At 31.0% G+C, this 14,014-nt stretch overlaps 1 protein-coding gene across 1 annotated transcript; it reads right to left on the reverse strand.

Moving 5' to 3' along the window:
- Window positions 1-10,374: 10,374 nt before the first annotated feature.
- Window positions 10,375-12,891, reverse strand: LOC124368606. The gene is made up of 3 exons (XM_046825846.1): window positions 12,877-12,891; window positions 12,193-12,276; window positions 10,375-10,779 (listed from the first exon to the last, which is right to left on the reverse strand). Exons 2-3 carry the CDS (start codon window positions 12,256-12,258, stop codon window positions 10,498-10,500), a joined length of 348 nt encoding a protein of 115 aa, XP_046681802.1. The 5' UTR covers window positions 12,259-12,276; window positions 12,877-12,891; the 3' UTR covers window positions 10,375-10,497.
- Between the last annotated feature and the right edge of the window lie 1,123 nt (window positions 12,892-14,014).

The raw sequence follows: 14,014 nt of genomic DNA on the forward strand, positions 1-14,014 counted from the left end.
TTCTAAAAAGTTGGTTTAAATTATGCTTCCCATGTGTCCAAATAAAGAAAATGTCATCAATAAAACGTTTCCAGAAATATAGGCTTGTAATTTTGACTGTTGAGAAAATCTGTTTTCTAGTTTTCCCATGAAAAGATTGGCATATGACGGGAGCCATACGAGTTCCCATTGCTGTGCCTTTTTGTTGTAAATAAAATGTATCCTGAAAACGGAAGCAATTCATTGTAAGCACAAAATGGATTAATTTTGTAATAAATGAAGTACTAGGTTTTGTGGTCAGTTTGTCTTTGATTAAGATAGTATGTTACAGCTTCAATTCCTTCATCGTGTTCTATATTTGTGTATAAAGAAGTGACATCAACAGTGACCAATATTGCATCGTTAGGAAGAGGTTGGGTACATTTTTAAGTTTATCTAAAAAGTCATCAGAATTTTTTATGAATGATGGTAGATTTTGGACAAAGTCCTGTAGCTGGTGATTCCACATATGCAGAAATTCTCTCTGTAGGTGATGAACAAGAAGATACTATCGGACGTCCTGGTGGTGGCATAATTTTCTTGTGTAATTTAGGAAGAATATAAAAGACTGGTGTACTTGGATGTTGTGGTATCATTAAAGCTATTGAACTTTTTGGACAGATTTCATTTTCACAATTTTCATTTAAATATTTTGAAAATCTCGGAATAGAACTGTTCTGTTAAGTTTTTGTCCAGTTTCTTATATGTATCTTCATCACTTAATTGTTTGTTTATTTCTGACACACAATATATATAAATTTATTTATGTTTGGAATTCAAAGTGTTATCAGCCCTTTCTATGTAGTATCAAGTAAAATTATTACATTTTGTCATTGACAGTTTTATAGTGGTATTTCATCTTTAACTACAAGATCATTTAGTACAATATCACGTGAGATATTAAAAAAGATTTAAAATAAATTATGATTTCCTGGAATTTTAACTGTGTTAAATTGAATTTCTTTTCTAAATTTGAAGTAACAGTCAAATCTAGCATTGACCCTTGTTTCGTGACATTAATAGTTTTGACCAAAATGAATTAGTTTAAACTCCTATTGAACAGTCTAGCTTGTAGATGGCTCGTCAAAACTGATATTGACTCCACAAACTTGGTTTTGACAATGGATTTTAGATACAATCAATGTTAATGTAACATAAACACGTGGTTATGAAACTGAAGGCCGCTAAATTGACCACACTATTTGGTCAGTTAAATTAAAATACTCTGTCCGTAGAAACTAATGTACTAAAAAACTGAATTTGAAGTTGATTTTCTGAAGTGATGTTTTAATTATTAAAAGTCAACTATTAATAATTATGTCTCTCAATTATAATGTTTGGACTACCATATAAAAATAGTTTGACCAGGTAGTTAAATGTATGAAGAGATCTAATCAACTGAGGTGTTTCAAACGTGGGTTTAATACTGTTATGTTTCTGGATTTAAGAATTTGGTCAACCGTGTAAAAAATATTCTTCATCCTTTGACCAGGAGATTAAATTCATGTAGAGATGTAATCAACTGGAGTGTTTGCTGACATGGAATTAATATTATAATGTGCCTTGATTAGAGTGTTTGCATTAAACACCACTCAGACAATATTGATTTCGAGATACAAAGGAATATGGTGGATATATATTATATTATATGCGTTAAATGGGATATAAAAAATTCTTAATTACTTTTAAAATATAATAAAGCTTATATTAGGTATTTTGCAGAATATGACCACCAAGATGTATTCGTGATCTGGGATATTACATCCGTTAAGTGAGATGAATACTGTAGAATAGTCCAGATACCATTTGGTATGAACTGGGATATTGAGTAGTTTAACTTTTTCTCACTGTTAAAGGATCATTGATGAATACGAAGTACCATTTCATCAAAATGTTTTAATCGTCATAGAACATTTCTTTGTTTAATGATTTGTAACAACCTTGGCTAAAACTAATGTTTTATGCAACTTTGCTCAAGTAATGTTTTAGGTCATAATGTGAGTAAAAGTCATGTTTTGATATCATGTGTTATATGAGATAGGTAGCGAAGGAAGTAATGTAAAACCAAGTCAAGTGGGTTAAGACTTGGGCACTCTGTCCTGCTCTGACTTCATCCGTATCCGTCGGCGTCTGGAAACTGTACGTTGTCGCTCGCAGAACCTGTCCAGTCCGTCTATTCTGCTAATATCTGTTGGAGTTGTCATTGTGGTTTGATATTAAATGTCTTGTGATTGTCTTTATTTTATTAATACAATAAAAATGTATTCCACTTTTCGAAAACTTTTCCAGCAGGATCTCGCGCGGCCCCATGGGGAGTTGTTTTTGAGTCAGTTGAAAGGTATATGACGGCGTCCTGTCCCTCAGGCCAATAGGTACAGAACAATGTATTGCGCAGATATAAAATTCAATCCTTGTCCAAGCGTGGCTGGAAAGTGCTGCAATCTCTCGGCCAAATAAGGAGCTACATTCATATTTCTCTATTTGCAGCAGATATCATACGATTTATTATAGTTTTTTTATCCGGTTACTATTGCTACTATGGCTTTTATAATGCACCTTATCAATTTATTAAAATACTAATAGTGCATTTTATGAAACAAAATATAAAAATACAGAAATGCGTTTATAGTCTGATAATATTAGAGATGTATTTGAGACATATATTGCCTCTTTCCTGATAAAAATACGTTTTAAATAAGTAAAACAGTAATTTCAGGTACATAGTATTTGGTTCGCATAAGATAAATAACAAATAATCAATAAAAAAAAGTTTTCAGCTCAAATTTAAATTCAACCATTTTCAAGCAACTAAACATTTTGTAAGATTTTGAGACTTTCATTTAAGATCAACTTTAGCTATAATACATATTACTCAAGTTCTATATAATTTAGAAATAAGTTTTCTTTATTTTTTACAATAGACATGTTCTAGTTCCCTACACATGGACCTAGAGAAAAACTAAAAGTAAAAGTTACTATGATTTTAAAACTTATTGTTACATAATCGAAACGGTTAATTTTTTAAAACGGTTTTAATGAATAAAATATTCTTGAGTAAGAAAGTAGGTTAGGTATTCTAAACATGTGGTAAATTTCGTTACATTCTCTCAAATGGATATAGAATAAGGTATAATAAGTACATTTTTCGGTAAATAGAAAAATGCATTTGCTACTGTGCCTAGAAGTTAAAAATGGCCTTGCACTGTATGTAGGAGTTTATGGATCCTCCCCTGCTGCACAGATTCAATCTATCTTCCTATTTTCTAGAGTTCCTTTCAGCCGGGGTTTTTAAGGTCGGTTACCGCTTTATCCGCATAGTAAACATGTTTGCGTTCTAGTATTTCCATGGCTTTTGCTATATAAGTACCTGGTTGCAGAACTAGTTGCTTTCTTACTTTAATTCATATCACTATTTTCATATTTTCTAGTACTGTTTTCGAGTCTTCGCAAAAGAATTGTAGTTCTTAAAAAAATTATTTTTTGCCCAAATTCACCTTCAGTCGCAGAAGATTTGACCTTGGCATCAGTGATAGCGATAACACAATGGAGAAATATTTGTTGTAGTTGTAGCAGTGTGAGTTGTGTCCTGAATGTGGCGGACAGCTCATTATTACATGTTTTCACCAATACGGTATGGATAGTTAGTAAAACACCTCTAAGTCATCTGTTATCTGTAAATACACGTCCTTAGTTGGTGCTGTTATTTATTTCATTAATACTTCTTTCTAAATCGTTTCACAAGTTTCTTTTTACTATTACGAGCACTGTTTTACTAAAAACGTGAAAATCGAACTCCAAATCTTCGAATCCTATCCCGAACGCTTAATAAGTATAAAAATTAACAGTCTATAGTATAATGAGGTATTTTCTTTTGTTTTTAGCAAAATATGGAAAACTTTTCTGGCCACCTTGTTAAAGGATACATGATTGAAAAAGAAGTACGAAACCTGAATATTAGCAACTAAAAAGAAGATGTATGCCTATTATGCTAAGCGAACTTTTATTATAGCAAATATTAAAGGGAATATACTTACAGGCTTAGACGCACTCATGGTGAACAGTCTGCTGCGGTGGATGAAATTGAAAACATCTTGTCGTACAATCGGTACGTGTTGCCACTGAGCGGCAGAAGAAACGAACCAAAGCTAAAATCACTAGTAATAACATTCATACCACTATAACATCTACATGATAAGAGATAAGAGTTAAGAGTTAACATTCTTACACAGATTATCTAAATGCGGGAATATGACATTAACTCTGATATGTATGAAAACAAAATTTGTGCCTCCAAATGTTTATATTTTTGGTAGGTACTCGAACTTACCTGAAAGCATATAACTTTTATAGAAAGTATTTCAGTAGTGGTGGACCTCTTCTGCAAGAGATAGATTATATTTTAGCCAGGAGGAAAATTGTTGCATTGATTAATTTCATCATAAGGTTTGGTTCACTCAAAGGGACTTTGTATCCGAATGACCCTATTAACATAGATACCAGATTTTATTTAAAGATTAAAGATCATAAAGATATTTATTTCCCAGTTTTGAGCGATAAAATGCATTTTATATTCAGAAATACAGTTCGAAAATATGCTAATTTATATATTTAAGTCTTCAATTTAATCGTGAGTCATTCTGATGCAAGTAATGTATGCTGTGAAGAATAAACCTTATTAAAGTAGTGTATAACTAAACCTAAATGAAAACAACATTAAGGAATCTCGTCTGATAATAATTTTTTTTTTAATATTCAAAGTTATATAGCTAAACAAATGAACGTATTGAACGTATGTTAACAAAATTAATAAAAACCCAATGAAATACTAAATGATGGTCTTAAGGGCAACCCACTAATTCGTTTATTATTGGAATTCGATGCCACTAAAGCAAAATAAGAAAAGTTTGTAGCTTTTCTCAACAGGTCTAATCAATTGAGAAATCTGAACTTTTATTTATCCAAAGAAAGAAATTAGCTGAAGGAAAGTAAAAGTTCTAATCATTTTGATTCATTCTTAAAAATTTAATTGGTTGGGAAGAATAACTTCATTTAATTAATTTAAAATCTCTTGCAGTACAGTTGATGATCTTTTAATAATGTATAGTATATTACATCAAGTATATATATATATATATATATATATATATATATATATATAATTAACTTACCCACTTACTTATTGACAGACTAATGCATGCAAAACCCACTCATAACTACAATACAAACTTGAAGTAAGTAGTATTAATATCTCTAACTATGCAATCACCTAAAAATATATACATAGGAAACTTATATTTATTTTGACTCCTATAGAAACCAACGTGTGGCTAAAGTAGAGATTCTAGCAACACAAGATATTAGTCCAGAATAAAATGTTTTTATTTTTTATAATTACGTATTTTGTATCGAAGGGTAAAGCGAAAAAACCCCTTTAAAGAATTTGAATATTAGTAAAATTAAAGCATTATTGACATTTATTTAAAGTTATACAGATCTTTGAAATTGTAACTTGCTGTTTAGGTTTACTTTATTTAAATTAGATCACACCTTACCATTTTAAGACCTTGCTGATTCATAGGCTATGTATTATATCTAGACTAGCCTAATAAATGTGCCAAAAATCAAGGTAATATTGAAACACTACTAAACCTGTTTGAAAATAGAAAAATTGTCCTTTAACATAGGGATCCCTTTCGGATTGCGTCTACCTGTATATTAAGGAATAAAATCATAACTGAGAAACTGCAAGAGTTACGCCGTTCTAATTGTGCAAGTTTGAATGTATATAGTTTGTTAGTAAACAATTTTCTTTTAAAAAGCAATAAAATCTGTCAATTACAGTTTAAAAATTGCGGTATGGTTTAAAATATTCAATAACAATTAAATGAACCTATTAGAAGAGATATTATTATTATTAGGACATATCAAATAAACTATAAAGAAAATTTAAAAAAAATCATAGATACAATCAATTCCAGGTCGAGAGTTAGGTATCGCTCGTAAAATTGTACTGTCCGTGACCTACCCTTAGAGCCTGGTCGCCATCTAGCCCATAAACTTCCCTCCACTAAACTCGTGACCTGAGTGTGTGCTGTCCGTGACCTACCCATAGACCTGGTAGCCATATAGCCAATATCCTTCCCTCCACTAAACTCGTGAGCTCAGTGTGTACTGTCCGTGACCTACCCTTAGAGCCTGGTCGCCATCTAGCCCATAACCTTCCCTCCAATAAAACTGGTGAGCTGAGTGTGTACTGTCCGTGACCTACCCTTAGAGCCTGGTCGTCATCTTAGCCCATAACCTTCCCTCTACTAAACTCGTGAGCTGAGTGTGTATTGTCCGTGACCTACCCTTAGAGCCTGGTCGCCATCTAGCCCATACCCTTCCCTCCAATAAACTGGTGAGAGCTGAGTGTGTACTGTCCGTGACCTACCCTTAGAGCCTGGTCGCCATCTAGCCCATAACCTTCCCTCCAATAAACCGGTGAGCTGAGTGTGTACTGTATGTGACCTACCCTTAGAGCCTGGTCGTCATCTAGCCCATAACCTTCCCTCTACTAAACTCGTGAGCTGAGTTTGCATTGTCCGTGACCTACCCTTTGAGCCTGGTCGCCATCTAGCCCAGAACCTTCCCTCCACTAAACTCACTAAACTTGTGAGCTGAGTGTGTACTGTCCGTGTCCGTGACCTACCCTTAGAGCTTGGTCGCCATCTATCCCATAACCTTCCCTCCACTAAACTCGTGAGCTGAGTGTGTACTGTCCGTGACCTAACCTTAGAGCCTGGTCGCCATCTAGCCCATATCCTTCCCTCCACTAAACTCGTGAGATGATTATGTACTGTCCGTGACCTACCCTTTTAGTCACCACGTGTAACAGAAGCAATATTTTACTAAAGTATTTTTGATCAGATTATATTTCCTAATTTGCTACATACTCCCGTACCTTTGCTCCTTGAAACATTTTAGCTTTCCTTGGGCGTTATATCATGTGTAAGCGGCACTCTGAGGATCTGTGGAGTAATTTCATATATTTATCCAAATAGAATGAATAGGTTTTTGCTCCTTTGATTTTTTCCTTTTGATGTGCTTCCAAATATTAAGCTGTTTTTAATACTGTTCCTAAATATTTATATTCCTCAACTATTTGTGCCCCCTCATACTAAAGTTTATCAGCTCCCAATTCAACTCTTTTTCAGAATAATAAATTTTTAGAATTATTTCGCAAAGTCTCATGATATTAATTGTTACTATATTTTTTCAAATCGTTTATTAGAAAGCTTGCAGTTGTGGGCGCAAAGTTAGCAATATCGTTAGCATAGAGAAGCATATTTACTATCTTCCCCTAAAAATTTAGCCTCCCCCCTCAAAGTCTGGCAGGTCAATTGCTAATGAAATATTGGGCTCAATATACAGCCCAGTCTGAAACCCTCCTTGCTTACTTACCTATTTGTTATCACCTCCTTACGCCTTATATCAGAGTTTTACTTTCACAAAGAACCTGCAACACAGTTAGAATCCTCGTCCTTACTCCTAAGCATGATCATTTGTAGATTAATGCCTTTCGGCCAATCCAATTAATGATAGAAATGAAATTCACAAAAAAAGATATAATTCCTTTTTTCATTCCCAATCTGAGATGAACTATACGGGACAGGCTAAACAGATTATCAATAGTTAAATCTCTCCCTGATAAATAAACTATACCTGAAACTCTGTTACGATACAGTGTTCGTTAACCAATCCAATCAGTCTGTTATTATTTGTATACTTGTTAATATTTTAACTGTTCTATCTATAAGCTACAGTCCTTTATAATTGTCTAACGAATTAATATAACTCGTGTTATGTAAAGACAAACTAATGGGTATTTTACTTTCAGGATATTTTATATATAAGTTTAAAATATTTGTGGTGAATGTGAAATTCCACCATGCAGTGAGGATGTTTATAAGTTATATTTACAGTATACGTTTATATTTTCATAAGTCCAATATACAAAGTTGTGTCAATTTAAAGTACAAGGGACCTCATCTGAAAAAATATAAAGTTAAAAAAGTGATATAGTCATGATACTTCTTTATTACGAGTTCACTAAACTAAATTCTACGATCGTAACCTTTTTGTAGTCCTTGGCATAACTTTGATTTTATATTATTTAAGAATCTTAGTCTACAAAGCACCATTAATCACCATTAATCTATAAAGCATTTGTGTGATGGCTTTATGCACTGCACTCGATTTAGCTCTGATTGATCAACACTATCTCAAACAGGAACAACAATTCATGTACTCTAGATTCTAGACTTAAAGAATACTACATATACTCTAGATTTCAGACTGAAAAGACAGTACATGTAGTCTATATTAGAAAATGTAAACAAATTACTCTAGTTTTCAGACTGAATCACTAATAAATACACTCCAGATTTTAACTCACTTCCTATCCACTACAATACATTCATGACGGATTCTTAAGAATAAGAATGGTGATGTCAAATGTTAAATCTGGTTAAAAACAAATTTAGAAAATGAAACATTATAAATGAAGTGTTTTCATTTTTTTATGAAATAAAAGTGATTAATCTCATTATTATGAGATATTATTCATCTCATTCATAAGGCTACAGACTATTTAACAAAATTAGGAAAACGTTACAGTTTATATTAAACAGTATTACTTTCGAATATTTATTAAAATTTTCCACAAATGCATTCTGAATATCACTCACAAGATATGCACTATCGGCCATTATTTATTTAACACATTTACCAGGTGCCATTTTGTAATAGGTGGCCCTTTCTTTTGGCTCCTTACCCTGGAAAACCCCAGTTTTAAAATAATATGCCAATCAACATGGATTTCCAACAAAACATTTTTTATAGCGTCCTGAACTGGTCATATTTGCAGTCTTCAAATACTATGTATTCAATAACATTAAAACCTAAAATTGGATGAACTTGGAACAAATATATAGTAAATCTTAAGTTTTAATCTCTAAACATCATAAAGTGTCATATCTCTCAAGAATCTGCATATCGAACCGAGATATAAAGCTTTAATAGCCTTATAATCATTAACCAATAACATTTTTTTATAATTTTTAAGTTTTAATTTTAGGTGTTGATTCATTGCTTTCGGTAATATCTAAAATAATTCATTTTATAAACGTGGTGACTTATAATAAAGTCTACAAACAAAGCAGGTTTAGCAAAAACCGCTCTGTAAATATTTTGTATACACAAATATGTCATTTCTTTACTATTTTCATTACAGTGGTTTTGAAAAGAAATAAAAACACAAGAAATCTAATTTTAAACTGGAATGTATTTATGTACAAAAATGTAAGTATTGAAGTAGTTATTCATACTTTACGACATTAACATGACCTAGTTGTGTGTAATTCTCCTCCTCCGTGCATTCACGCAAATATTTCTATAAATGTTTCCGAGATCTCATTAGATCTCGGAAATAAGCTGGATTGAAACAATCTGACTATATGAAGATATTAGAGTTTAATTTTTGTAATTTAATATGTTATCTGAATGCATCTCATTTCTCGACAACAATATTTCAGTTCAGTATAAACTGTTCTTGACTTATGGGTCTCAAATTACATTTAAAAATTAATTCTTCAGTTTGAACAACATTTTCTATTTATCAAAGCTTTCAATGAAGACTCATAGCTAATTTATAGAAATATTTTCGGCTTTGGTAAACTATTTAAGTCAACATATTCGCATATATACTCGCAATGGCGCAAAGAGTTTATATTTGGTTTAATTGTACCAATGCTGATTCTATTAACGCTACAAATAGACTTATGTGTTCAAAGGTTTGCAACAGTTCATCAGAAGTACACCCGAATGTAATTAACAGGTCCTAATATATATAGTTATTGTTATCTTAAACATGTCAAACCCAAAAGCGTCATGCTCCAACGATGGATAATAGTTGTAAAATATAAATAAAATGTGTAAGCAACGGTTTTTAATAATATACAACCTTAAGAAAGCTTGTATAAATGTTTATAATGTCTAAGGACTTTTTCTTTCATTTAATATTTTTTAAATAAAATTTCAATACTTTTTATAATCGCTTAGACATTATAAAAATGTGTGTGTGTGTGTGTGTGTGTGTGTGTGTGTGTGTGTGTGTGTGTGTATGTGTGTGTGTCTCAAAATATAATTTTTTGGTATAATAGATCAAAAGTAAAATTTGACTGAAGTTAATTGTTAAAATATTGTTTTTCTACATATATTTACAAAGTATAGGCTATATTTTTACAATTAAATTCAGTCTAATTGCATTTTTAAGTGTAAAAAATATCGTGGGTAACCAAAAAAATAAAAAAATAGTATTTATTAGTGCATTTATTTTTATTTCATATTATCTGTGAATAGCAGTACTTTACTCAACTCCATTCATTTGTAAGAATAATTATAAGAAGTAATATGTTGATTATCGTAACGACGGCAGAACTAGTAGTAGTACTGATTTGGTGTCTCGTAATAGGGGACATATGCAGGATGTCCAGAATGCATGCCCACTTCTCCCCAGCCTCCGCGTCCATGACTGATGCCTGCACCTGCATTGATTCCTAATAGATTTCCACCAATTCCTAATCCAAAAAGTGATTTTAAAGATCGAGGAGCAATTGCGACAATCTTTGTGTCTGCCTTGTGGTCCATCATATCTTCTGCTGTCGGCATCCCAATACTGACTGGTGTGAATATGGGCCCTTCAAAGTTTGAACTCTCATCCTGAAAATCATAATTAATAATGCTATTTATATTTATTTTATGAATAATAATCTTCAACATTTAATTAAGTATCATTTTTCCATTTCGTCTTCATAAATATAGGTTAATCATGTGAACATATATTGCTTTATGGAAACACACATGTGCGTAAAAAGACACATACACAAACATGTATATATATATATATATATTTGTGTGAGCGTATGTGTGTATGTTTATAGATATTTATAATTTATATATAATATAGTTATATATAACTATGTATATAAGAAAATTCAAAAGATGAAAATAGACTGCCCTGCATATAGTTTAATTTGCTTAACATTAAGAATTGAATTAATATTATCCTGACAACCAAAGTGTTAAATAAAACTATAATATTAAATTTAGGTTACGATCAAGGTTATTGGTTTCTGCCTAATACGCTATTGTAGATGTTTAAAATAACGGCCCAGTGAACGTAACTTAAATTTGGTTATTTTCACTCAAACATTTTAGCCAGCCCTAAATAAATGTATGCCCCTTTTAATCAACACCTATTGTTAACGTAGTACTCGAATATTTCCTTAAAATTTTATGTTTATGGCTTTATGGCCATTTATGGTTTTATGGCTTTGGGAAAGTCCAAGAATTAACCTCCTACGCTTCCTATTATGACTATGAAGCAATAGATTGTCTCACCCTATTTATACAATACAACCAAGTCACTAACACACTCACCTTAAACTATTGTTTTCTTAATGTAAAATGTGTGTGTCTGTTTAAAATTAATAATTTATATTACCCGTATAAAATAATATAATTTTTTTCATTCTATAAGTTTATTCAGGGTAAAATACCTATTTATGCACGTATTGCCAGTTATAAGACATGCTGCATAAAATCTCCGGAGTTATCATTATTCCTCAAAATCCAGATAAGCTCCCGAGAAATCCGGTGGTATGGCAACCCTAATATTAAATCTTTAGTAAACTGCAACTACAACAAATCTATTCGTGATAAAAAGAATATAATGAACCTATATCAAAGATAGATTTCAAAACTAACTTTCATTTTACGGACAATTATTAAAATGTGCCACTATTAAGATTTTTTAAATATATTATAATTTATGGATACATCTTAAGAACTGTAAATATCTCTCCCATAAGTGTTATATAAAAATAAACATATAGAAGTTATGACAAACATTAATTTATTCTCTTGATATTATGAACCCTTTTAAGATTAAAACTTGTTTAAAAGCAAATTCAACTTTTTGTGTTTAGGTATTGATCTCTACATATTATATAGATTACAGCAAACATATATTCAGAAAATTAGCTATGTAAGGAAGTATATTATTTTAATTGAGAGGGAATCCAATATCCAGTTTATAAACTACTATTAAACACAAAATTAAAAACTGTTTACCGTCAAAGGATAGCTGCCAACCAAGGATGCCAGAAGGCAGAGACAAAGTAGTCCTACTAAAGCCATTTTTTGTCCCAATAAAACCTAAAAAGAATCATATACCGTCAATCATATACGAGTTATACAGATATCGCAGATAATACTGAAATATATATTTATTACAGTAAATAAAACCGTATTGTATATTGAATTTGTGATATAGGATCGTCGTTTTTGTCAACAATGATAAACTTAATACATGTGTGATTAAGCTATAGCTATTGAATGCTATATAAATAAATATAATTATGTAGAAAGTTGTGTAATTATTATTTTAATGACTTCAAAACTGTGCTTTAGCTATCCAATAAAAGTGGTATAATATTATTATATATAATGAAGTGATACAAAAGAACAATTTAATGGCTCCCATGAATTTACGTTCTTAAAAGTATTAATAGAAATAAAAAAATCATTATGCCATAAAGTCTTAAAAATTTTATTTCTTAGATTTTTAGCAAATATCTGAGTGTAGGCCTACGCAATAAGTATTCCAAACTAATTATTTGGGAGGATCAATTTATCCAAAAACAATCTATGCAATTTCCATACACACCTAAACATTGAACTATTTATAACGCTAATATAACATTTTTATTAAATTCAGTCTTAAAAATACATAAATGATAGAATTGAAATGCTTACCTTGTATGCTGTACGTGAAGCAAGTGTGTACTAAAGAAAATGTCTTCACTTATATACAGCTTTTATTAATAAAATGTCTAAAAATAGTGTCATTATCTATGAAGCTATACGATGCGTGGATTTGATTGTTTTCGTCTAATTGGCGTAACAAACCTGTAAGTCATGCCTTGACACTCGACAATAAATTATTACTGAATACAATGGATGTGGTTGTTTAGTTCAATGATAAGAGTTTTATGGATGTAGCGTCTCAATTTATAACTACTTCATTAGTATTAGAAAGGATGGAAAATCAAATAATTCTAGGGTTGTTTGATTTCTAAATTTCTAATACATTTTCTTCAATATTGCTTGAATAAAATTATATTAATTATACAGGTAAAATCAATGCTCTCTTCCGCCGACTCTGATGTATATTATTGTTGAGTTAAATTTTAAAATATAACATGGAACATACTTTATTTCGTTATTAACTAATTTTATAGGTTTTAATGGTAATCCGTCACTGCCCTTTACGTTGGTAGAGATATTATTGATTTCCCTACAAAGTAGGTCTATATAAATATTTGTAAAAAATTAAAAAATACTAAAACTCCCCTAAGTCCTTGCTTACTTCTATAATATTCAATCATGTTATTGTCTATGGCATTGTTAATACAAAAAACATTTGTTCAATTCGTTTATATTTATAGTGGGATCTGATAAATTCTTTTATTCTTTATCAGATCCTTGGTTATTGAACATTTTCCATACATTTTTGTTACTCTAATCATACAGTAATATGTTGAGTCCTAGCATTAATCCTCTCATTAATCTGTTAATTGTGTAACCTAATCCCAGACTACATAATGTTTTGTCCTTACATTATTTATGTCTCTTTGATCCATTATCGCCTTTAGATCATCAGTTATCCAAGGGCATGGTGTTCTTTTCCTGTGAATAACCCTTCCAAGTTCAAACTTATTTAATAAAAATAATTATCTCTCTTCCAACATATCAAACATATCATCAACAGAGTTACTACTATATATATTATTCCAATCCGTATTTAAACCTTAATTTTGTAAATCCTTATTTTTCACACTTTCATAATCCTTAATGACTACGGTAATGTATTTTTATTTACATTTAAGTTAAT

The sequence above is a fragment of the Homalodisca vitripennis genome, chromosome X (assembly GCF_021130785.1).
Source record: "Homalodisca vitripennis isolate AUS2020 chromosome X, UT_GWSS_2.1, whole genome shotgun sequence".
NCBI classification, from domain to species: domain Eukaryota; kingdom Metazoa; phylum Arthropoda; class Insecta; order Hemiptera; family Cicadellidae; genus Homalodisca; species Homalodisca vitripennis.